Below are 26,109 nucleotides of genomic sequence, written 5' to 3' on the forward strand. Positions count from 1 at the left end.
CTTTGCTGAGTAACTATTGTAAAATTACAAAGCGCTCTGATATCCTTCGGGATCAAGTTCGCGCTATATAAAACTTTATAAATAAATAAATTAAAAACGATCTGCTGCTGTTGCGGTTGCTGCTGAATTACCTCATGCTGCACCTGTGGATTCAATGATGTATTTTCGGGATTAACTCTTGATGGATACTTACACTCTTCTCAAATGCCCTATTCTGCCGCAATTATGACACAGAAACTTTTTCTTGAGCTCTTCTATATTCCCTACTAATTTTGTTTTGTTGAAATTTCCTTTACATTTTCCCTGACTTGCATCAGCGTTCTTATTTTCCAATTGTGCTACTTGTTGTTCTGCTACTTTCACTTGTGCCCACATAGCTTTTTCTTTTAGCTTCTTTTGTTTGGCATCTTCACTACAATAGTTGGCTTTTCTTAAAACATCATCTACAGTACTCGACTGCCATCCTATCATACTATGCCTGATCATGTCTCCGATTTCTGGCCTTAATCCATATACGAATCGATATATACAATGACTCATGTCTTTTTTACTCAACTCTTCATATCCACTGTATTGTTTAAACACCCACAACAATAATTCATAAAATGCATGTACAGATTCTTTCAGCTCCTGTGTGGTTCTGTCTATTTTGACCCAAACGATCTCTTTTGGTGGAATTTTATTCTTCAAAAACACTATCACTTGTTCGTATTTGCGCATAACTTCAGGATACTGAGCACCTGTTACTTTATCACGAGGATATTCTTCTCTCTGCCAATTTACAGATATTTTACATTCAGTCCACAAGTCTGCTGGCACAACTATGTCAAATAATCCATCCAGATCAACCCATAGTACTTTTGAAACTTTTACAAATCGATCTACCTGTCGATATCATTCTACTGGTTTCTCTCTCAATCTGGGGAAATCATTTGTAAATGATAGTATATCCTGTCTACTCCAAGGAACATGCACATATCCTCCTCCCGGTATTTCTCTCATAGAAAATTCATTTACTGGTGTTTCTTTTTCTCTGACTGGGAACACTAATGTAGATTTTATCACTAGCCTCTTCTTTCTTCTTTGCCCATTTCACTCTCCACTTATTCACATCCCACCCATTTCCGTAACAGCACAATCAATTATTTTAGTTGAGTTATCCTTCCGGCAGTATTCATATTTTCAATGTCTTTTTCTGAAAAGTCTACTCTGTAGGATTTCTGCAATGTTTTATTCTTTGCGAATTCTACTTCAAATTCATTTGCTAATCCTTCTTGATCATGTACAGACTTCGCTTTCCATGTTATACTTTTGCACATGAACATGAGCTCATCATCTTGGTATGTTTTCAATCTGTCTGTTCCAATTGTTCCAATAATTAATTCTTCCAAATCGATTTTTAACCTTGCCACATCTAATACTTTGGGTTCATTCTCTTTTAATTTCAAAGTTTTAAGCCAATCACTTAACTCTTGTTCCGACGGTCCTATAGGAGTCTGCGTTAAATCTGTTTTTCAATACTCTTTTCAGGTGTAGCCGAATCGGATTCTACTTGGTTGCATATTTATAGGGTAAACTCTGATTAAAAGTTAAGTCAGGCGGATTTACATTACTTGCTCGTCTGATTTCTGACACATCTGGATAAATATTTTCTTTTACCTTTTGCAAACTTTGCTTTATTCTTTGGTTTTCAAACACTGGGATTACAGGTCCTATTGTTACTGGGACTGTTACTGCTTCTATATTTTTCGTAAGCTCTTGTATCTTTTCTGTCAATTCATTTGTAAATCGTATATATTCAGCAGTACTTGTTTGTTCCTCAACTCATTTTTCTATTCTATCTATGCTTCCTCTTTCAGTATTCTGTTTGGGAGTACCAGTAAGTCTTGTTTCTGTCATTGAGGTGTTTGGATTATATCTCACTTCTACTCTTTGTAGTATATCTCTAAAATTTGGGAATTGCCTTGGTGTTTCATTAATTCTGTCCTCTACTGCTGGAGCATTAGGTATAGTCCATAAAGAACCTGGTTGATATGGTGGCGGTCTCCTATTTAATATTTCTTCCAGTACAGCATCTTCTGATTCACTATCACCATAACCTTCTCTCCTGTTTCCGCATTGTTCTTCTTTTCTGTACATTTCCGCCCTTCATATTTACCCACTAATCTAACTGGATACATGCCATCACACATGTCAGCATTTCTCCTTCTGCACATTCTACTCTCATGTGTCTCCCCATAATCCACGCAATCTACCTCTTGGTCTAATATGCTTTTCCAATCTTTCTTGTTCCATTTCGTGCCTCTCATCTTCCCATTCCACTAAAGCTTCAAATTGAGTCGGCCTAGGTCTCGGCTCAAGCTTCATCATCCTTTCTCTCAAATTTCGTAAAACTGCCAGATTGAAAGATCCGACCTCTGGAAAGGCTAACGCACCGTCATTTCTGGTATACCTTGCCCAATTCTCTACCCAAACACATGTATGGTATCCATATTTTGACAACATGTAGGAAGCAGGCGTTTTCGGCGGAGGAAGTCAATTTCCCTCTCTTGTTACTATCGCCTTATCCTTCACAAACACATTTTTCAATTTCTTAAACCATGAAGGTTTCTTCTTTTCCTCTTCGTAATAGTAATCCGTTTTTCTGTAATTTCCCTGTTTTTAAAAGATTGCGCACTCTTCTGTTGCTGTTCCGTAACACCAACCTATCACAGCACGGTTTACACTAGCGTACCAATTAGAACAAGATATGTCTCTTTAGTGCTTAACCAATAGTTTAGCTGCTTTTCGTGATGCACCTATCAGCCCTTACTCTGTCTTGGTCACAAGGACCAATCCCTGCGCAACACTTTTGACGTCACCAGCGCTCCGGCTTTTGCAGCGCCGACTGACCCCTCCTTTACAGGATTTATCGAGAAGCCGTATTTACAAGATATACAACTGAATTGGTTAGTAATTTACACAAAACAACTCCATTCGTCGGTTTCGCTAAACAAAGTGATAGAAATTTTCAGTCGTACAAGTATTCTGTATTTCCAGTAGACAGCGTTCACCTCTTCTCTACCACACAATTTTACACCCGCCGATAAAGTAGCGCTTACCTCTACCTTTACCCTTCTCACAAGCTCGGGTTAAGCTCCATTACTCTCCCAGCAGTAAGTTGTAAATCAGGATACGCAATGATCCCTGTACTTGAAGGCTAAGATTTTATAGGCTGTCCTTGCTATGCATTTATTCTCTCACACGTAAAGTCCCTAAACTTGTGATGTGCGACGACACCACTTGTGATATACGACGGTACCACTGCAGTATACGATAATACTACTTTTTTTAAACAGACTATGTGATGTACGACTTCACTTGCCACACTTCCTCTGCCTGCAGACAGAGTGACTAGCTTCACGCAATCCTCTGAAGCCTTTTCAGGACTACATATAACGTAATACGAACTCAACAGGTGTTAGTCCTAATTGTGTACATCAAAACCCTTATATAACACTTTATACATAATCCTAACTAATTCTATAGCAACCAATGCTCTGCTACCAAGCTAATTACTGATGCAGCGCTACTCCGGAAATAATTTCTAAAACCATGTCCACTTTCCCGGAAGTACAAAATCATACGTTGACTCATCAGTGGGGCCCATAACACTGCGAGTTACTCATAAAACAGCTTCCAGCCTACTTCATGGATCGGTGAAATTCAAAGGAGAGCTGCTGTATCATAGCGGAGTGTCTAAAACTAGACTGAATATTTATACTATTTACACCTGCAGTTTAAATTAGTTTACCATGGCTTTTCATTAACAAGACATTTATTTAGACACACCACCATCATGGTCGACGAATCTGCTAGTAAAAAATTAGGCGTAGGAAAATACAAGACCAGATTAATTCTCCATTTATCTAATTTTTATTAAAAGCAAAGTTTAGCATGTCTAACAGTTTATTCGCTTTATTTATTTCTTTATTCAAAGTAACTTTTTAAAAGGAAATTTTTATTTCAAATATTAATTTTTATTTATTTTAGAGATTCGGAAATAGACATTATTATTTAGATTTCAGAACACAAATATTAGGAAAAAACAGATAGTTCCCAAAAATGTCATTTTCTCCTAACTTCCCTAACTAATAACTCACCCAAAGCTCAGCTCTCATTCAAAGAAATAAAACATTTATTCGAGAAGAAAATTCATCTCAGGAAAATCAGCATTCCGACAGCATCTCAGGAGGAAATCGAAGATGAGTTTTTTTCTTAAGGAAAATCATGACTTTATATACCTTTTTTCACTAACTTTATCTATCTACAAAAGTAACTATCAACACGAACTCGGATTCTGATTGGACAGATTTGGGATGGATGAGCATCACCTCCTCATTCTAACATTCACTTTTCATTGTGTCAGCTGAATTTTAAAGAGTCCTTTGTTTAGGAAAGTCTTTGGCCTAGTCACATCCTCAACTGGCAACTCCATGTACTTTTCCCACGTTCAGTAACTCAAACGTCCATTCCTTTTGGCAGTCATCAGGACTTCCAGGGCATGTTGGCCTTGAACTGGTTTCGTTCATGCACAAACCGCTCGCATTCAAACTCGGACTTGGGCTGCGCATGCTCAGTTCATCTTCTATTCGCAATTAATAGAGCAGCCATATTTTCACTAGGCCTCACAGGCCAGAATGGGAACTATCATAGAAACAAACACAAAATAATGTTAATTATGGAAATATAACCATTCTGTTTACCTCCCCTCTTACTAAGGTTTCCCTGTTAGTTATTACCTAGCAAACAAGCGACACATATGCAATTTATGCTCCCTTATCCTTCGGTTTCTGCCACAAATACATGCACAAAAAGCACATTTATGCCGCTTTTGTTAATTTCGGAGCTTTTGCATTATTTCACATCACGACAACAACATTAATTAGTTAGTTATATTTTCGCCATACAAGCAGATTAGTATTTCCACATGTATTTATGTGTGCATTCTATACTATGTTGATTAGTATTTTCCACACCATACAATTAATAAAAGATACAGTTATGAGCAAATTATTTCATGAGGGGTATACAAAATTTTGTTTCTCCACCTCGCTCCATCAGTACCAACAATACAATTGTGTCTCAATCTTGTAATTTCCTCAAATGGGATTGATGAGATTTGTGGTTTCTGATGTGCACTTGAAGAATTTGCGATAATATTACACGCTGTGAGCTTTCTATATAGTCTAGAGGCATTGTGTTTGCCCTTCAAATACAGTGTAACATCTAAGGCTCTTCAACTATAATTATTAGTGAAGCACTAGTTGTAATCATTGTTGTTCAAATACAGGAAGAGAACCTGTAGGGGTTCTGCAGCTCCAGTCTAAATTATAAAAATATTGTCAGTGTACATGTCCCAGTAAAAGATGTTGTTTGTTATGTTAGGTGGTCAGAGTTTCCACAGATTTGACGATAATGGTGAAAATATGTCACTCATTGCCACACCATGTGTCTAACAAAACTATCTTTAGCCATATACGAAGATATTGTCTTGCAATTCCACATCAATTATTTTCAAAATCATATTGGTATGTTCAAATAATGTGGTCTATATCAGGGAGGGAAATTCTGTGATAGCGTTTCTATGATCACAGCAATATGTTAAAATTGTATTGCTCCATGAAGTGAGATTACAGAACACCTGACTTTATTTCATTCTGATAGGCTTTTTATATGACCTCCACATTCAGTTGAGTCGCTGTAGACTAGTAGAAATTCATTCTGACCGACCGCCCGCCCTTCTGCAATTTCATTACCAACCTGCACTTCAGAATTTACTTTATAAGCTTTTAGCGTTCTATGGGTATTTCTTTTGTAGATCACTTATATTGAAAACTTAGCTTCACGGCAACTTGTAGACAAAATGCATCCTTTTAAATGCCTGCACCGTTAAAAATAGCATTAAAGTAGATCAGTCAAATCCCATATGTAAAAAAGAGGAAAGAAAACAAAATCCAAACTAAGAGTCCCAGAATATATGTCCCAAAGTTCTGAGTTATGGCTTGCAGTTCCTGTAAAAAGCCAAATCACGTAAGGTTAATTTAAACATCCTTATTACCATCCAATAAATACCAAAAGCAACCTTGCTTTTTAATTTCTTTTAATTTCCGGAATAGCCCCTTAATAATTTTATTAATTAACAGTCTATTGTTTTCATTTCTCGCACCACTCTCTCTCTTTACTATTCTGTTGATATATATTTTACTTTATACTACAAAACGGAATACCTGGGTCATAAGATGAGGTGTTATGGTATGCCCTAAGGTAGAGTTGTTGGCAAACTATGAGATCGAAAAGCTAACCAAAGAGAATAATCGGTGGTTGAAAAATTCTCATCAGACCACCCAAATGGCGGAGTGTCCTCATATGAGATGGGTTGTGGATCCAAACAACATCCACACCATCATGTGACGGTATAGTTGCGGATACCAATAGTTGTCTCCATCCAAGGTTTATTCTCAATAGGTTGCTGATGAGGTGCAGTGTGTGTAAGTAAGTGTGAATTAAAATTGATTACCAGAACAAAAATTATTTTTAATGAGTATTGCTCTGGTATCAACTGTAAAAAACTACGCCTAGTAGTCTGACAATATGACTACTTAGTGAGGCTGTGCAAGACGGTCGACATGTTTCAGCCAAAAGGAAGTGTTATCCGGCTTTCTTCAGGACCAAATTAAGATGAAAATACTACTTCACAGAGAATTAGATGTGAATGTGATTTTATATAACAAGAATATGAACATCCTACCCGGACCTTGGAGCCCCAATGTTTCCAGGGATGTTGGATATTGTGATCCTTACCTACGAAAAAGCATAGTAGAGAACCACATACAAATTATAGTAAATAAAGAGCTCCACATTTGCCAAGCAAAAAGTGCCCAGAACACACATAGAGTAATTCTAACTCTATATTATACCCCACAGAAGAGGCTGAGCTGAGAGTATACATATTATAACCCATTAACTTAGATATGGGAAAAAAAGAACTGAATTGCAAAGAAATTAATACTTACCCAACTTTATGTGGGTAGTAGACCTCACCTCGCCCGGCGTCCTGCTCGGGAAAATTGAGGCACCGCTCTATTGTGAAAAATTGAGAATAAAGAATAGGGACAATGAAAAGCATTCCTCCGTTTCCAGAGGCCTGCCAATGGAAAAAGGGGGCGTGGTTTCACGCAGTACTGAAATCCCCCTGTTCACAATAAGTCTTTGCCTGCAGCAGGGCCATGCCCTGCAATGCAGGCTTCGACCTAAAAATGAGAAAAAACAATTTTTTAGGGGGAATTATAAGCAAATCAATGGCTCATAGACAAATTAATACTGGAACAGCCGGTCCTAGTATCATAGTGATGACAATAACTTCCACCCTAGAAAGTGCCGACACGTTTCGAGATCAGGCACCGTGTCACTGATCTCTCATCAGGGCTGTTTTACTCTTTGTATCAGACTTGGTTATGGAAAGAGCAGGGCATGGGCATAAAGGATTTCAAACGGATTTCAATAAGGGTCCGATAATAACATTGAGGACTTACCCCGAACTTGCTGTGAAAGACCACTTCCTGCAGTAGGTTGTGCTGCGTTGGGGGCACCACATGATGACCGGTTAAGGTGCTGTCCAGACACGCTTCTACTACGGAGGTATGTAGGGCAGCCACCCGGGCTAGTCTTGTTCTTTGAACGGATATTACTCCGCATTTAATCCAAACATACTGCTTTTTGTCCAATGTTTTTTTTCTTTTTTTTTCTTGGCTTCTTATTCTGCATATACTCTGGTCTCCTTCAATTCCACTATTTTGAGAGACCAGTGCAGAGTGGGAGAACAGTAGGTTAAGAATGGGTAGGAGAGGGTTTTTTCCCTTTACTTATCATTCATATGTTGACATGTGGCCACACCGTCAACAAAGTGCAGTACCACTCTAACATAAGAGCACTGCCAGGATGTTCTGTGCTGGTCAGCTAGTCTGTAAAAAATACAGCAGCCAGGGAGAGAACGGTCCTCACACATACCAGCCTTGTTGCAAAGTGCTATAATGTGCGATTGAAAAGGCAGCAACCTCATTCTGTCTTATCTTGCATGTTAGGAACTTGGACTTTCATTGTAACTGGACCCTTGGTCCTTGCGCAAAAATTCATCCTCCGGCATTAAGTTGTCCTCCGTCTTCATTTTCTTAGATGAAGGTTCATCTTCCCTGGGGGGTGGTGGGGGCACCTGCTGTATCTGTGGATTAGGCACTGGGGCAGGAGGTGCAGGAACAAATGTTGGCACCATCATTGGAGGTGGACGGGGGCCCATCATGGCCCGAGCATTGTGCTGCATCTGCATGACATTGATCCGTGGTGTATGTCATATGGGTGGCATTTGGGCCAGAACTGACCCAGGTGGCAGGCGAACTACAGAAGTCATGGGAGGATGAGGCATAACTGGAACAGCAGACATAACTGTAGTTTGAATTGGAGGCGGCGTCGAGGGTGGCTGTGGCAGCACTGGTGAAGGGACTGGTGCTAGCAAAGGTGGGTGACGCACAGGGGGTGGTTGAGGCATGGAAGACATTGACGGAGAGGAGGTGGGTGGGGTTGGTGCCTTAGAGTGGGGCTGCGAAGGAGTCTGTTGATTCTCGTTGGGTTTGCTGGGTCCGATCTAGTTCTTGCTATCATCCTCTGGTACGAAGCCCTTGGTCTGTGGACGGCTTCAATTTGCTCCTGCAGCGTAATATTGGCCTGAGCAGCCTGCTCTGTTCGGGCCATACTCCCAGAATGACCCTCCCATGTAACCTTCTCCTTGGGCTTCTGGATCTCTTCCTCACCAATCTTCTTACCAATAGCAGTTTCATATACACAGAAAATATCGGTACAGCTCTCAGCCAGCTGTTTCAAACTGCTCTCGATGTTACAGTCAAAGTCCAAGTTCCTAACATGCAAGATAAGACCGAATGGAAGCTAGGTGGACAGGGGCTGATGTTTACTTTTCCACTCACAGACCAGGTGTCTGTTATTGAGGTTAAGATACATGAAGCAACCGGAATGCCTGCTGGAAAACAGAAACTTCAATACGAAGGCATTTTCATCAAAGATTCAAATTCTTTGGCTTTCTACAACATGGTAAACGGATCAGTCATTCATCTGGCCTTGAAGGAGAGGGGTGGCAGGAAGAAGTAGAGAACAGAACCAACCTGACGCTATCCCAACAGCAGTGATAGGATGCAACCCGGGCTGTACCACAGAAGCTATTTCTCTCAACAGGACCATTTCTACTTTGTGGTTAAACTCTAAAATGACAGCCATCTTTTGATCCCTCGTTAAGTGCAATCTGGACAAAAGGACTGTACTTATTTCTCCAAAGTACCCTGGCACCATTGTCTTGCACCCTTTCTTTCTCCATTCCGTGAAACAGGTCCATTGTAACTGGGCTCATGTTGTGCTTGACTTAAATCAGAGTTGCGGGGAAGCTCAAATCCTGCTGGCTTGCTCTATCGAGATGACGAAATAGAAGTGAATTGGATTTCTAGTGGTCCCACAACTGAGTTACAAATTTATATTGGTTTAATTTTATTTTGACTTTGTGTGTCATATTAATTCCTGTTCATTAACAGATTTGTATTCTGGTTGACACCTTGTTCTGTTTAATGCAATCAGGGTACTTCTGTCTCGCATATGCTTCTAATTGGGTAGATTTTGTTTTTATGTCATAGTCTACTTTGTTGGAAGATTCTTGAATTAGCGTATTACAAGGGTTTAAATAAAGGGTAGTGGCGAGAATAGGAAAAGCAATCCAAAGGACAGTAATTAGGACAGTAATTTAAATGACTTGAAATATTTATATTTGCTTATTTTAACACATAGACATTATAATCATACAAGGTTACAACAGATCAAGTCATAAGTAGCCAACACGCGTTACGCAGGATTTTCACTTCTTCAAGGCTGATATAGTGCACAACAACAATAGATTTCCAAGCACCAGAAAAGTAAATATCAGTCGTTATATCAGTCTTCGAAGCAATGCAAATAAAGTACATCCACAGTCAATTCACATATACAGGTTCAAACCCTCATGCATGCATCAACGTGTTCCAGATACAGGTCATAGGAATATGGTTCCAAGGGGCTGTAGGAATAATAGTCCCTTGTAAACCTTACAAGTTATAAATAAGGGCAAAGTCCACCCTCCTTGTATGAAAGCAAAGTAGTGTGTTCCCTCAAGAGTCGTCAAATCGTGTATCGATACACTGATAGCAGTCAATTTACTTGTTTTGCAACACTTAAGCCAATCACTGGCAGTGTGCGCTCTTCGCCAAGATTAGTCACCCACTGCGATTTCCTTTTGTTGATATAAGTTAGTGACTGTTTTCTCTTTGCAGAAGTGAACAAGTTTGCATTCATCAGATGGGACCACAAAATGTTCTTGACGAGCTCAGTGACAGTGACCATGAAGAACTGCCATGTTTCGGTTTCCTGCAGCAGCAAAATAGCAACAGTTCTCTTCCAAAGAACAACGTCATCATGCTAGAAAGTTCTGGCTCTGAAACCTCCCATCCTCCTTCTCCTGTACGAAACATTACCTACACTGCTCTTGAGGATTATGCCCCAGTCAACACCTGTCTCAAGGATATTACAATGATCAGCAGCGAAAGTGAGGAAGAGGAAGAAATTGTTCCCCTCTCAGAGAGGCTGAAGGGCAGATTTACAGCTGCAGAGACCTTATTTAGTGGTTCTTTCCCAGTGTCCACATCTATAAGCTCCACGTTCCGCTCAGAGCATGTGGACGAAACAGCTCAGACAGCCAAGGCATCATCGGTTCAAAGACCCCTGCAGTTACCCATCAGTGAAAAGGGTGCAGTACCCAGGGCCCCCAAGGAGAGACAGCGCAAGTCTCCTATTCACCAGTCCCATTGGTCGAACTTCATTCCCCAGCCGACAAGCTTAAATATCGGTCCTCCAAAGAAGAAAGTTAAGCATAGTGTGGAGGAGCTAGAGAAGGGACACGAGGAAGCTCTAAGGAAGAGGCAAGAGCGGGAGAAACTCAGAGAAAGAAAGGAGAGTGTGGAGCAGGAGAAGGCAAAGAAAAAGGCACTGGCTGAGGCTTTAAAGGCACAAAGACCAGAGGAGTGCATGAAACACTTGCAAGTGCTGATTGATCCAGGTACTCTTGCACTTCAGGAGTTGGGTAAAAAAAACAGGGATTGGGAAGGTGAAAACGAGAGCGGAGGTCCAAAACTGAAACAGTTGAAGTTGAATGGAGAAAGGAAAATGTGTTGGGAGAGGAAGGTTAGGGTGGTGTAGAAGGGAAGATGACTGTATAAAAGTAGAGGAATGTGAGTACCACAGGTGGTGTGGAGGGAAGAAAAGGGGAGTGGTCAAGACAGAGCAGAGACCCAGAAAGTCAGGGAGTGGACTAGGCAGATGCTTGGTGTTGACCCCTCTGATCTTGAAGATGAGTGGCAGGTGTGTTGGGCTGGATCCTGATAAGATACTATGATCTTATCTCTCTGTAGGCCTGGATTAGGGGTGGGGAGACCTCTCACTCTGCTCTCTTTCAGGTGAAATTGGTGGTGTCTAAGTAAATTATGGTCCTTCCCCCTTCCACCAGCTGTCTTGCAGATGGAGGGTGGGGGGCTTCTCCTCAGTGCCCTGCAGACCATGGAGTGCAGCTGTGTAGTGAACACCCGGCCGGTGCCTTACAGTATCTCCTGGAGGAGGCGAGCAACAGACCTGCAGGTAGGAGACCTCACTAGTCCAGTGTCCAGTATGTGGTATTAATGCTGTTCTTGTAGTACAGACTCGTCCAGTGTCCAATATCTGGTATAAATGCTATTCTTGTAGTACAGACTTGTAAAGTGTTTAGTAATGACCTATCCTGTCCGGTTTAGAGATCTTCAAGGAACCTGACCACGAGCCTGCTTCTCTTTCATAATATCCGTTTACAAAGAGATTCTTTGGACGCTTCTTTGCAGGAGGCAGGAATAGAACCTGTCTGAGATAGAAGATGTACATGTTCTTCTTCCATGCCACGTTCCTGACTGCCAGTGTTGATCTGTCTCTTCTCCAAGAATCTCTTTTCCTGTTTTTTCTATGCCTGTCATTCGATAACAACGGAGTGCCAGACAATAGACCTACTTCCATATTTGCAGTAGGGAGCACAGTTTTTTCATAGTGTCTTCTAGTGTGCAGTATTATGCTACATATGGGGGTTCATTCTTTTTCATATGACATGTCTTGTTCTTAAGAAGCATTGCCACTTGTTTCTATTTCCACCACATCTATAGATATGTAATTAATTATGCCGCTGGGAATTGCATAAGGGAAGACCTGAAGGCTGATACATTGGTATTTGGCTTCCTGCATTCTTTGTTTTGCACAGGACTGATCTTTGGGGAGAAACAAAGAGTTTCCTTTGATTACAAATAGCTAAAACCCTTTCTGACAATGGATAGAGAGGAAGAGGTGAGACACAGAGACACACAGAGCAAAGTTCATTTTATTTCCTAAAAGTGAATGTAGGAAAGAAGGGGTGTTCACATCACATACCCCGGTAGTTGAAATCCTCAGTTTCGATTTCAGCAGGCGCATACAAAACTGTAAGCTGGATACGTTCCTCTCGTTGCTGACTGTGTCTGGGGAACAGAGCTCAGCTGGCCAGGCTCTGACTTCTGTCACTGCAGATGATTTCCATGAGAAACAACTTTCTGTAGGCAGTGCTCTGACTTACCTTACTGAGATGGAAGTTACGATCTTCAGAGCTCTATCTGACTCCTATAGCACCAGAGGACAAGGCCATTACTGCTCTTGTTTCTGATAGCTTTGACTTCCCTCATTGCTGATGGTTTCCTAGGGAAGAGAGCTCTAGAGGCTGGCTCTGGCTCCTCTAACAGTTATTGATATCTGGGGTACACAGCGCTGAAGACCAGGTCTTGACATCCCACCACGCCCACCCACCGCTGATTATTTATGAGGTACAGACACTGCCTGTCTCTTCTGAAAGTATCTGTGGTACAAGGTTCTCCTGGCCAGCTGCTAGCTCCTCTTGCTGCTGATGTCATCTAAACGGTGGGCTCCAATTATTCTCTGCCTGCTCATGACACTCCCACTACTGATGGCATCTGTAAGGCACAGAGCTCTGTAGATCCGACTCTGCTACTGTCACTGATGATTTCATCTATTGGGTTCAGATCTCGGTCCATTGTGCTTTGCTACCAAGGTTTCCATGTGACTTTTGCCTTTCTTCTCTATCTAGGGAGAAGAAAGTGCTTGGGTTGACGACCCAAGCCTCTTAGTTCTGGTGCCCCAGAAAGATTTTATCACTATGATCCAGAACTCCAGGAAGGTAAGATCATTTCCTCTTGCGCTCACACTAAATCACTCTTCATCAGTTTGTAGATGGACTTGGGGGTATCGGGCGCTGGAAGAGTGACCATAACCATGCGCAGCAGGTGGCTGGAGGTTGAATCTTGCATATTTGATGCTGATGGCATGAGTGTAGAATAATGGCAATAAGTATGTGAAGAAAATTATATCATTACTGACAGTCTTTGCCTTCACCTGCATTTCTCTTGTCTCAACACGAGCTTATGTGTGTGTGTTGATGTCTGTTATCTTAGTCTCCCTGAGGAAGCTTAATTTGTTAACTTTGTCTGTTATCTTCTCTTTGAAGCTCTGATGTAGGGTAGTAGCACCACTTTCGAAAGTTTCCTGTTGTCTGTTTTCATGCAGCTTTCTTTTGTTTCTGTGACCCAGGAGCAGTGCTCCTGGAGGTGTGCAGCATTGGGGCTTAGTGGAAGGATCACAGGTTTGCCAATGTCTAAAATGTTCTTTTATCCGTGCTTCTTATCTTGATCTGGAATGCCCATGGTCACTTTAATAGCTTAGCTAGGTCTGATCAAACTGCCATGTAGGGAATTAATGATTTAACAACAAGCTGTTTTTATTTCGAAAGTTTGCACATGATATACAGAACGCTTTTTAATAGTTCATTCAAATGCCTACGTAAACTCGGGCACGATTGTCAGAAAGAGCTAAGTGCGCTGGAGGGTACGCACTGGTAGACGTCATTGAGGGTCCTTAGAAGGTGGTGATTGTGAAGAGCCTCTGACTGGTAGAACTAAAGATACTACATAGAGCTTATTATATCTGGAGTAGGCTGTATAAAGTCGGGTCTACTCCAAGCAGTGACTGCCTCAGATGTGAAGTGGAGAAGGGTAACTTCTAGCATACAGTTTGTATCTGCAGCGAGGTGCAGCATTTCTGAAATGTAGTATGGAGGAATTTTCTTGAGTTCTAGGAATTACATATCCCACTGTATCAATGTTTGTATTTCTTGCCAAGTTGATTGACTTTGAAATGAACTGACCCCAGAACTAAGGATTACAAAATGAGATTGGGCACAAGAGTCCTGGGACTCGTACTAACCCACCAGGTCACAAGTGGATGGAGCACTGTATGGCAGCCGAAAGGGTGGATTACGAGGGCTTTGGGTGCCCCCTGAAAATTCTTGAGTGTTGGGGCACCCAGGTAAAAATATTATGGGCTGGATGGAATGATGAGGTAAACATCTGTGTAACATGCTGCATCCTAGAGTACCCATTAGATCTGGAATGTCAAGACCTTTGGAACGTTCTTGCTGTATGTAAAATCTGTACTAAACTGTCTGCTGTGTTGATGCTTAGGGCATGGGAGTCAACCCAAAGAGCCATGTATAGCTGCTAAAGAACCATTATGAGGTTGATGTTATTGCTTTTTCTGATGACGAAAACTAAATTAAAAAAATATTAAGAGTCCTCGCGTGGGAAGCCACCTGCTCCACTACAGAACTTAATGTTTTTAATCGACTTGTGGGCGTATTATTTTTACTGCCAGTGGCCTTGAGCATCAGAGGTGCTGCTTGATTTTGGCCATGCTTCTAAATCTCTGGTCTGGCGATGCACTCATCCCCAAGTTGAAGTTTAATACTGCCCTCTTATACAAGACAATGGAGAGCCTGAAAATGTGTGTTGAGTTCCTGAACAAAATAGTTCTCGTTAAGACTGTCATTGTTCTGCTTGAGGACATGACTCCCTGCATGCTCCTGGAGCTTTGTCCAAGAGACCTTATAGATTAATGGAAGTGCATCAAAGCATTTCCCCTGACAGAGTCAGACTATCTATCCGGTCACAAATATCCAAGCTACCTTCCACTTTCCCTGAGTGTTGTCAACTGGCAAGGAAGTCTGGACTAAATGTGTCAAGCAAAATCACAAAACTCATTGCTTGGGTATTTCATGGGTACCCACGTTCTCTCCCATTCGCCCACTTGCAACCAGTCAGGATGGCAGAGAAAGGTCAGATAAGATGTACTCTCCTGAGATTGAATTAGTGTTTAAAACTTGAAGATACGTTGGGTTGCGTTTGCCCCTGGCTACTGCCCCTTAGGGGTGATACAGTAATCACCCTTGATTATTAACTTTGTACTCTTAGTGGACTTACAAGGAGATGCAGCAGCATTAGCACAGATAGACATTGAAAAGGGCAACTTCTATGTGTCATTCCTCTTGAAGGCATGGAACAGCCAGGATGACAGACCCAGGGCCAACTGTACTACCGAATATGAGCAAGAGTAGGCCATTGATCAGGAAACGAGAAACCAGGCCTAGCGGGTTGAGGCGTGCATGGATTAAAGAATTGTGCCACAGAGGAGATTGGGATGAGTCTGCATCGAATTCTGTCTCTTCCCCATAACATCTCTGACTGTGTGGAGCCTGAATCTGTATTCTAAGCGGGTCCCTGCAGTTGTTTCACCAAAGCACTTTAAGATAGCGTTATTGTAGCAGAGGCAAGACACTGATTCTGTTCCAGTTGAACCATGTCTTTAGCCTTAGAGTTTTTGTAGCATTTGTTGTTTAAAGTCACAGTCACAGATATTTAAGAAAAAGAGTGGAAAGGGATGTCAACCAGAGCTAATTTATGTAAGCTCTGCACTTTGCAGGACCTCCCACATCAACTGAGCAACTGAACATTTAAAGGCTATTGACCTATTATTTTAGTTTTTAGTGAGAACAGGTATTTTTCTAGTGCAACAAAAATCAGCTTGAGAGACCTTGTTTGTTACATTGCTGCTTTATAATGTGTGACTTTACAGCATTGCAGTGATGAGTCTGGAGCACAGTATTAAAAGTGTTGTTGAGGTCCGTATTAAGGTGCATCCTAATAGGTCTCCATTTTCCAATATTGGTAGAGCAGGGGTTACTGATGGTGTATATTGAGGTGCATTGACAGGTATTTGTACTCCCTAAATTGGGGTGCTGGTGGTGAGAGCTAGGGTGTAATAAAGAGCTGTATTGGAGCAGATGAGGTTAGTGCATAACACAACTAGGCACATTGATAGAGCGTTTGTGTCCCGATCCACTACTGCAGTGGTGTGGAGTGCTGCATGGTATGATTGACAGTAGCGGCTCCTGGATGGAGTGCTGCAGGCGGGGGGAGGGGGAGGGGCAGGGTGTGGGGTAGTAAACTCCGGCATACGGCCGACGGAGTTGGCAAACTACATAAATAAATATGACAAATTAAATCGAGCACCCTGCACCGCTGATGGCGTTTCGGCGCACACAATGTAATTTGTTTTATTTATTTCGTTAGCTAACTCCGGTCGGCCGTAGGCCAGAGTTTACTACCCATCACCCTGCAACTCCCCTGCCTCACCGCCCCGCAGCACTCCCTCCAGGAGCCGCTACTTATGATTGAGTTGCTTTGGAAGAGGTGCATTTAGAATAATAAAATAAGAGGAAGGGCTGCAGGAGGTTGGGGACTGCAAGTCCTATTGCAAAGATAGCACTATACACAGCAGGCAGAATAGAAATGCAGTGAATCCAAGTATTGGAACAATAGGGTGCGCTGCAGGGTCGATTCCATTGCAAGGAAAGCAATATAGTCAGCAGGCAGAATAGAGATGCAGTGAATCCATGTACTGGAACAGTAGGATGTGCTTCAGGGCAGGTTAAAGAGTAGGATTGAGGTACAATCTGGGTTTCAGATCTGTAATGCAAACACAAGGAGATGATGGAGTAGCGCTGAAACATTTCAGACACTCGCCCCCAATCACAGATCTGGGTTGAATCCATCATCGTTCTTTCGCTCACTTCACCACCTCAGTTCAGACACAGCTATATGCAAATCAGTCTTGACCCTGTGCCTCATGGGAACAGTCCAGCCTGAACTGCCAAGCCAGGTCTTCCCTGAACCGGAAACAAGCTTCATAGGACTGGTTTCTGGCATTACAGCTGTCTTCAGCCAGGCTAGCTTGAATCCAGTGGCAAAGTGTGCAAGGGACTCACGTCTGGGCATACCGTGCCAATAAAGCCGTCTGGGCATACCCTGCTGACATACCTTCAAAGTTCCATACCTCTTAAAAGGTATAGCAGCCACCATTGTGCTGGACACAGATCTTCTTGAAAGAGTGGAGGGAGCTCAATCTGAGAATTACTCTGCAGTAACTGTGCAGAATAACTGTGAAACTGTGGAATTGGGGAACTTTTCTTGTTAAATGTATATTCTCTTTGTGATGCTTTCGTTGGTGCTCTGAGAACTATATGACACCATCAGCTCTGAACTATATGACCCCAACACACACCACAGCGGTACGTGGGGATGCCTGAAGGTATTTTCTCACCAAATGTGTGTCAGTTTTCTATTCATCAGCTCCAGGTTCACCATAGAGTCATGGCTTTTGAGCTATCTTTCAGGAGATGAGAACAGCGACTTGTTAAGGGAGACTTTCCTGCATCAGTTATGATTTATATCTTCATGGAGTTGGAGGGTGGAGAAAGCAGTGCAGGCGAAGGAGGGCTAAGATCGAGAACAGTTGTGGAAATTATAGTCTTGCATTTGAAAGTATTACCTGGAGTAAGTCCATGCAAGGTTTGCAAAACCAAAGGAAATCAAAGTTTGAATAAGTATTTCAGGGCCCAAAGTAATGACAACCTTCCTACTGATAGAATTGAGTATGTATAAGAGGCTTCGCATGTTCCCGAGGTGCAGCGAAGGGCTCTCTCACACAGAGTGCTGACTTCTCCCTCTCATATTATGTCACAGGAACACCAAAGTGTCCAGGAGGAGGGACTGCAGACCTTGAGGACCTTCTCCGCCAGGCTCCTGCAAAGAAGTGATGAAAAATCTACTGCACTTGTTGTCATGGAAATGGAGAAATATTTCAAGTAAATGTAACTTTTTCTTTGCTACAGTGCCTCATACTGGGAGAGGCCGGAGCTGTGAGCTGCTACTGTATGCTTCCATATCCTTGAAGTGTGTCCTGTTGGGAGATGTATGATTTATGAGCCTCCTCTCCTGCCTGCTTCTATACCCTCCCTATAATGCCTTGTACTTGGGGGAAAAAGAAGATGCCATGTTGGTTCTACACTATGTCCTCCAGCACCTCTTTCGCGGTGAAGTAGGGAATGGGAGCTCTGTCCTGTCTCCGCTTCCAGACCATTATCCTACTGGAGCAGGGCAGAGTTTGGAGCTCTGTCCAGTCTAAGCGGCCCAGAATGGCAAGTCTTGCATTTCTACAGCACCTTGCGCTGGAACAGTCATGGCACGAGGGAACTGTGGCTGGCTTGAGAGCCAGTAGGCTTTCACTCTGCCCTATTGTGTTGAGCAGAAGGTAGTTCCAACTCCAAGCCCAGCTTCACCTTGTTCTGGGAAGGTACCGCGAAGAGCTCATGAATGCCCTAATATTTTTTTGCAAATATTTCTACTTTGTTGAAATGTCTTTTTCTTTTTGCAGGTGTAAGAAGACTCAGGCTCAGAAGCAGCTGCGTCAGGCGGTGCTTGGTGCAGCTGCTGTTGAGGAGCAAACGAAGAAGAGGAGAAAGAAGGGAGGGCAGGACACCCTCCCTGTTCTCTCCAGGGTGGACGTAGAGGAGGTAAGCTGATGGGATGATATAGAGATATTGTGGAATAATGGCAGCCATGCAGTAGGTTCACTGTTTCATAACGAGGTTCACGTTATACGAATAAACACTAATTTGTGCACTTGGGGGAGACCACTGTTGGTGTGCAAGCAGGCTTTAGGACTGTACCTAAGGTTATTATTCAGCCTTCTTTTGAAGGAAATGCAGCCATCTCATATTCACCTATGTTCCATACAGTGAAGGCAAGGAAATGGAAGCAATAAAACTTTTACGAAAGAACCCTCGTAGTCATTTATGCTGAGTGCAGCTAACTAGGATGACCACCTCACTCCACTCCGGACTCTGTTTCCAGTCCTAGAATATTTGTAATAGCCTTATGCATTATGAGTGTTGTAATCTTGCTTTTGCTTACATTGAGCTGCTTGGTCTCACACACCTGAAATCAGTGACTTGTAGGTAAAGAGCTGAGGACAGCAGACAGTGCCTATAATGACCAGGAGGGACGTGGCTACCCTGGAAGAAACACACTTCTCATAGAAGGTGCCTCAAATCTGCAGTTTTGTTTCTATACTTTTTAGTGCAGACTTTAGAAAAACGAAATGGCTATAAACAAATACAGAATTTGGGTCACCTTAGGTTGGTCAATTCTGGTATGGGACGAAAACAAAAACTGGAATTCCTGATTGGCTGGTAGGTGCATGATACGTTGCTATTTATGTCATACAAATCTAGCATGGGAGCGATGGAGCGCAGATGGTTGGAGATAGTGTAGTGGGGCCAGCTGCTGTTTCATATGTTTTAGGCCCCAGTGACTGCTGAAAAAGGATTCCTGTCGCTCAGCAGGTTCCTTGAAGAGACTGGTATTAAGTTGCGTTTTGAAGTGTAGTGGAAATGGAGCAGAAATGAATTGGAGAGGGACATTATTTAAGAGTCAAAGCTTGTAATTTGAAATAGTTTGCCATGGCTCCATATATTACATTGGTCCCAAAAATAATTCTGTATTCATATAGGATATGGGGGTGTTCCTCACTGCTTTGTAGTATGGGCATTGTTGGGAACACAGTCAAGTAAGCCGTTGCCTCAATTTAGATTGGAGAGGACCAGGGATTGCCTTGAAGCTGCAAATGAGTGACAGTTGGTATCCAGGTTTCTATGTTCTATTCCCATTGTGGGTTTCACAGAGGTTGGATTTGACGGTGAATCAGCCACTGTGCTGTTCTGGTGAGATTTTGTGTTAATCTGACCAGTTTCTTGTAAATCAGGGATCTAGGCTTGTGTAGTACTGTTAACAACGAGAATGCATTTCAGTTTGATTAGGTTCCGTAGAGGCAAGCGTTGCCTCTCCATCATAAGCTTGGAAAAAATATTTAATTTTATTGGTTGTTGAGCCTGTTAGGTAAAGGAACCACAACAGGATCTCTGAACCCAACACAATGCTTTGTGGTACCAATGCAGATGCACTTGCTTTCCCACTTCCTTCTTTACAAATGACGCTGCAGTTTACTTTTGCATCATTACGGCTCTCTTCTTGTTTCCTATGTTTAAAAAAAAAAAAATAACATTCATCTTGAATTTGCATCCCTGATTCAGATTTCAAGAATATGGACCTTTTATTTTAAATATAGCAGGCTTTTCCCACTAAACTCTGAAAGGCACAGCCGCCAGTATGGTCTCTGGAAGGAGCCACTATACATTCAAATGCTTTCTTGCACTCTTCAGCTTTCAACTTGATATGTTTCAAAGGAGGAATTGCAGCTAGTCATTTATGGTCCTTCTGAATAAGGACCACCACAAGCTCCCCTTAACTACATTTCTGCTGTTATTAGAAGGGGGTTTCCTCTGCGAAATTTCACTACAAACAACACTCTGTTGTGTAAAAAAGAATAAACTGCCAAGCTACTGCAGTGCCTAATAGGAACTGATTGACACTTAGTAAGCAAGTATTTAATGCTAGCTCAGAGTAACATGACCTAGAGCAGCAGTTAGAGAAGGAAACTGACAAAGTGACAAACTGGAAGCGAGAGCATCAGGACCCGTATATGCCACATATTCATATACTTGGTATCCAACATCACTCGCCACCAAGATTCTCCACACAAACCTTTCCTTTCCAGCAGTCAGGGGATTTGTCTGGTGGCATGCAAAATGTATAAGCGGCCAGGAAAACCTTCCAGTTTTAACCGCGAAACACCAAAACCCTACACTCAACTTGAATAAGGCTTAGCATTCACAGTAAACACAATCAGATCACAATACCTCTAACGCCTCTTCACATGCTTTATTGGACTCCATTCATGGTGATCTAGATGCCGTCACTAGAGTGTTGACAGCACACAACAAGGCACAATTTGTATTACAGATATGTCAGTATAATATAGTGAGTTAACAGTTTTCAGTTAAAACAGACTATAATGGATAAAATGTTGCCTAAGTGAAAATTTGGTTTGCCAATGGAAACCAAATTACCCTGGACTTGATTGCATATGTAAGCCCTTGGTTTGGCATTTCTGCTGTCAAAGAAGTATACGTGCAGGCTGTAGTAAGCTGGCTCTCTATATAGTGTACCAAAATGAGGTGCACTGTGAAGACAGTCCTGTTATCTCTTATTAGTGTACAGGAGCTTACTTAAAAAATCCCATAGTGCTCTATTTGTGGTAGAGTGGTCAAGCAGCCATAGACTTATCAGAGAGGAGTGTTAGGTATCTGTCGCATATAAAGAGTCAATAAACGAGACACACTCTCAATAAGGAAATCCGACACCAATTTAGAAAAATAACAGATTTTTATATTAATTTGGACACCAAGATCTATGAGATTAGGTAAGTACTTTTCGAGTTAGAAATTTTCAGAAACACAGAAAATACAGCTGTAAGATTTACAGCATGAGCCTCAAATGCGGTAATGTAGAAACATACACTGAATTGGAGTACTTGCAATTGAGTTACAGGGTTGTTATTTCGGACTTAAGGTAAGTAGGGCCAAGGTGCTTAAAACCACCAGCAGTTTTGGTTTACCTGCCCTGGTGTGTCTCGGTACAGAGGTGCTGATTGCAAGGGTAGCCTCGAACGCTACTGCTGAAGTCTATGTAGAAAACCTGTAACAGAAAAATGCTGCAAGTGAGGACTTAGGTATAAGTCTGCTGGAACCCAAAAGGTGGTTTGGTTCTTGAGGGTCTCTGAGGCAAGGGTACACCGTCGGTAGGCTCAGATTCGGGCTGTGGGGCTCGGTTGCAGAATTGTTTTGTCTGGCGGGTTGCTTGCGTTGGAGGCTCTCACTTTTTAAGTCGACTTGGAGAGGAGGACAAAGCAAGGCAGCAGGGCCACTCTTGACGATGGCCTCCATGAAACTGATGTCCCTCATTGGTAGGTCGGTCTTGGTGGTGTTGGTGCCCAGACTGTACACTGAATAAACCTTCGCTGGTGCAAGGGGACTGGTACCCCGGGTATTGGTGCACGGCAGCTCCTAGGGGTTCTGGCATCTCCACCCTTGGTGGGGAGATGGATCTGACCTCCTGGAGCTCATCGACCTCCCTCTGGACGGCTCCTGCATTGGTGGACAGAGTGGTCAGCAGATCGGTGAACCGGACGTTGCGGTTAGGGTCTGCAGGCTAAACGAAAGTATCTCCTCTATTTCAAGGGAGATGCTGCCTGGTTGGCAAAGTACTGGCAGCCCTCCGAGGCCTTGAGAGGATGCATAGTTGCAGGACTATGTGTTGTGTTTTTATGGGGCTAAGCCCAAATAAAAACTACCCGGCCTGGGTCACAAATACGTTACGTTTATGCAGATGGTCGGAGTAGTTAAATAAGCATTCAAATACACATAAAGTTTGTGAACACAACGCGAAAAGACAGATCATCATTGGTATATCATTGATTAGTACATGCTGATCAATGAGCATGTGAAGGTTAGACAAGATGGTCTACGTTTTGACCCCCATAGAGAGGAGGGTTATTGATGGCCTCACAGCGGACAGTTGGGCACTAGGCTGTAGGATGGACCAGAAAGGTTAAATCCTGTACGGGCTTCTGAAGAGCTCCTGGGTCAATATCTTCAAGACGTGCGTGGGTATGAGGAATAAATCTCCCAAAACCTGCGATGAATAATCAGAATCAATAAATCTGACTCAATCTGCGGCTGCAATGAAGATTATTCTTCATTGCAGCCGCAGATTGTCAGGCCGCTGTGAGGCTATCAATAACCCTCCTCTCTATGGGGGTTGAAACGTAGACAGTCTTGTCTCAAACTTCACATGCTCATTGATCAGAATGTACTAATTAATGATATACCAATGAGCAATGTATTTTGGAACAATTTGACCTTGACAGGCTGGAAAAGTTCATTTGTATATAGTGTGTATTGTATCTATGTCACAAACACCTTTACCCTGTCCCCCACTACCACTTCCCCATTTCCTCGCTTTGCCACTTCACACACCCATGAGCACTATTTATCTTGAAAAGGCACAAGTACCCATTTAATGCTTTGAATGTTAATTGCATCTAATGCGGGTTTGTAAATTAAAATTCCATTGTGAAAGTTCAGAAACTTGATGAGTATTCGAACGCTTATTTAACTACTCCGACCATCTGCATAAACGTAACGTAGTTGCAGGACTAGTCTGGTCTTTCCTTTTGTCGGGACAGGAGCAGTCAGACTGGGTTTGGCACCAAGTCCACAGCTAGTCCACAGTTCTTGCGTTCTTCTGCTCTTCTTTGTTGTTCTTCTTTAATCAGGTGAATTTGCATTCCTGGTGTTGGGGCCTCCTAAATACTAAATTTAGGGGCGTTTAGGGGAGTGAAGGGTAGAAGCCAATGAGCTTCTTACACTTGGGATCACTACACTTCTTATATGACCACTTCCTGTGGGGAGTGGGCATAACCCTGTCCCAGAGATTCTACTTCACGGAAAAACAAAATAGTGGAACCCTTCTATCGTGGAGAACATCAGGCAGCAAACCTTAGAGGTGTGACTAGCCTGGTGTCGCAACACGCCTACTTGCATAGCTCATTTCCTGACTGTCCTGATACCAAAGGGGCCTCAGGGCAGGGGCTGGCATCTCCCAGCTCCGAGGAAAGCTGGGGCACATATCAAAGGCGGCAGTGCCTTTGAAGCCCCTGGCCTCAGTATACAGATTCTCTAGCCATCCTGCTGGAGGTGATGTGAACACCTTCCTCCTGCAGGTGATGTTTCTGGTCTCAGAGAGCGTGGGCTCTCACCTCCAAGGGGGGGTCAGAAACTCGTCTTTGGTGGCTTGCTAGACGATATCAGTCAGCCAGCACGCTATAGAACTTGTAGGTTTTCAGGGGCACCTCTAAAGTGCCCTCTTTGTGCATGTCATAATGTATTCTGTGCTGGCAACAGTACAGATTTATTAAGGAAAGGTATTTGATACCAAACACCATAGGCTTCAGTAAAGCCATCATGTGGCTGGGGAACTCGCAATGACCAGTGCATAATACATATACGTGAGATGGCTTACGTGTCCACTTGTACTTTCTAGTAATTGGACTAGACAGCATAGGGGCATATCTGCATTCACATGTAAAGTAATGAACCCTGCCTTAGGGCTACAAGGCCTGCTATAGGGGTGACTTACATGTATTCCATGCATTGACTTTGGCATGGCACACAGTGAGTGTGCTATGTCGTGTTTTCACACATGGTTTGCACCATGACACAGTCTACAATGGCATGCCCCAGGTAGCACTTACTAGGCACTTGCAGGGGTTTACCCTGTTTTAGGGAAAGAACACTGGGGCCTGGTTAGCAGGGACCCAGTGCACATCAGTCAGTACCAGTGGTAACAAGCATTCGCAATGCAATAGGTCTCGCATTAGGAAAGTTTGAGCTATTGGTATTGTAAATTACACATTTTGTATTTATGTTTTGTTGCATAATCCCATTTTTGTGTGTACATGTATGTGGGTTGCCCTACCTTCCTCTATGTAAAGCAGTCTTCAACATCCAGTGTACACATTCCATAAACTGAAACTGACCAAAAACGCCATAAGTACTGGACAACTCGCTAGCTAAGCATTTGCAATGCAATAGGTCTCGCATTAGGAAAGTTTGAGCTATTGGTATTGTAAATTACACATTTTGTATTCATGTTTTGTTGCATAAAACCTTTTTGTGTGTGCATGTATGTGGGTTGCCCTACCTTCCTCTATGTAAAGCAGTCTTCGACATCCAGTGTACACATTCCATAAACTGAAACGGACCAAAAACGCCATAAGTACTGGACAACTCACTAGCTAGTCAAATGGTTTGTATTACTGTGACAGGAATTTTGAAGCCTCTTACCTCAGATTGCTTGTTATAATTCACCGAAAGCTGAAACAAACATCAATAGCCCACGTCAATAACTGTAAAATATCAGAATTGCAATTAGTTATGCCAGTGCGGTTCTCAGTTGCGCTTACCTCCTGCTAAAACCCCTGGTCACCATCTAAAAAAGATCGAAAAAAACAGACGGTGAGCACTTATGCTAAGTACTACAATGAATATTGAAGCGTTAAGAGACATACGGTCTCAATAATCCTCCAGGACTGTACCTGTATTGCCGGTTATCCTTGACGCATCCACCTAGCTTCCGCGTTTGTACCGTGAATACCGTGCTGGTATCACGGGACTCATACTGGATTGTTAGAGCAAAAACAATTGAAAACAGACTGTCAGATCCTACTCTCTGTCGGCGGCCGCCATATGTAAATTATATATAATCAAAATATAATCAAACGCACAATGAGAGGCATCTACATCATTCTTTCTCAGAGCCCATCTGGGAGAGTACCCGCACTTCTCACCAGAGGTACAGTACTTTAAACTGGAGAGTACCGGCACCTCTCAGAAGCAAGTACTTACCCTGGGAGAGGATACCTGCACTTCCATTTTTCCATTTCATGCACTTACTGAGAGACCCGGCTCTTGGAATACAGTTTCGCAACAGCATGACTAGATTTCTCACAAATGCAAACTGCAGGCGTGTCAAAGTCCTCTGACTCTCATTCCTACGGGGAATGTAGAAATGCGCCGTTCGAGTGCTAGACAGCTGTCAGCAGGCTCCGAAGTCAGTGGCACTAGTGGCAATAAATACGTAACTGAGCCGCCACTCGCCAAAAAATGGACAAAGTGCCAAACTCCTACCGATCACAAACGGGTGCGAAGACAGTGGGCCATGGGCACTAGGGCAC

At 42.7% G+C, this 26,109-nt stretch overlaps 1 protein-coding gene across 1 annotated transcript in view; it reads left to right on the forward strand.

The window, feature by feature from the left end:
- Window positions 1–26,109, forward strand: part of EME1 (essential meiotic structure-specific endonuclease 1) — a 72,664-nt gene that overhangs the window by 30,665 nt on the left and 15,890 nt on the right. The window contains exons 2-6 of the mRNA XM_086930818.1: window positions 10,401–11,182; window positions 11,630–11,757; window positions 13,274–13,363; window positions 18,099–18,220; window positions 18,790–18,928. Of these exons, the coding sequence (XP_086786944.1) occupies window positions 10,426–11,182; window positions 11,630–11,757; window positions 13,274–13,363; window positions 18,099–18,220; window positions 18,790–18,928 (1,236 nt within the window). The 5' untranslated portion in view covers window positions 10,401–10,425. The remainder of the gene's footprint in view (window positions 1–10,400; window positions 11,183–11,629; window positions 11,758–13,273; window positions 13,364–18,098; window positions 18,221–18,789; window positions 18,929–26,109) is intronic.

The sequence above is a fragment of the Lissotriton vulgaris genome, chromosome 7 (genome assembly GCF_964263255.1).
Source record: "Lissotriton vulgaris chromosome 7, aLisVul1.2, whole genome shotgun sequence".
Lineage (NCBI taxonomy): Eukaryota > Metazoa > Chordata > Amphibia > Caudata > Salamandridae > Lissotriton > Lissotriton vulgaris.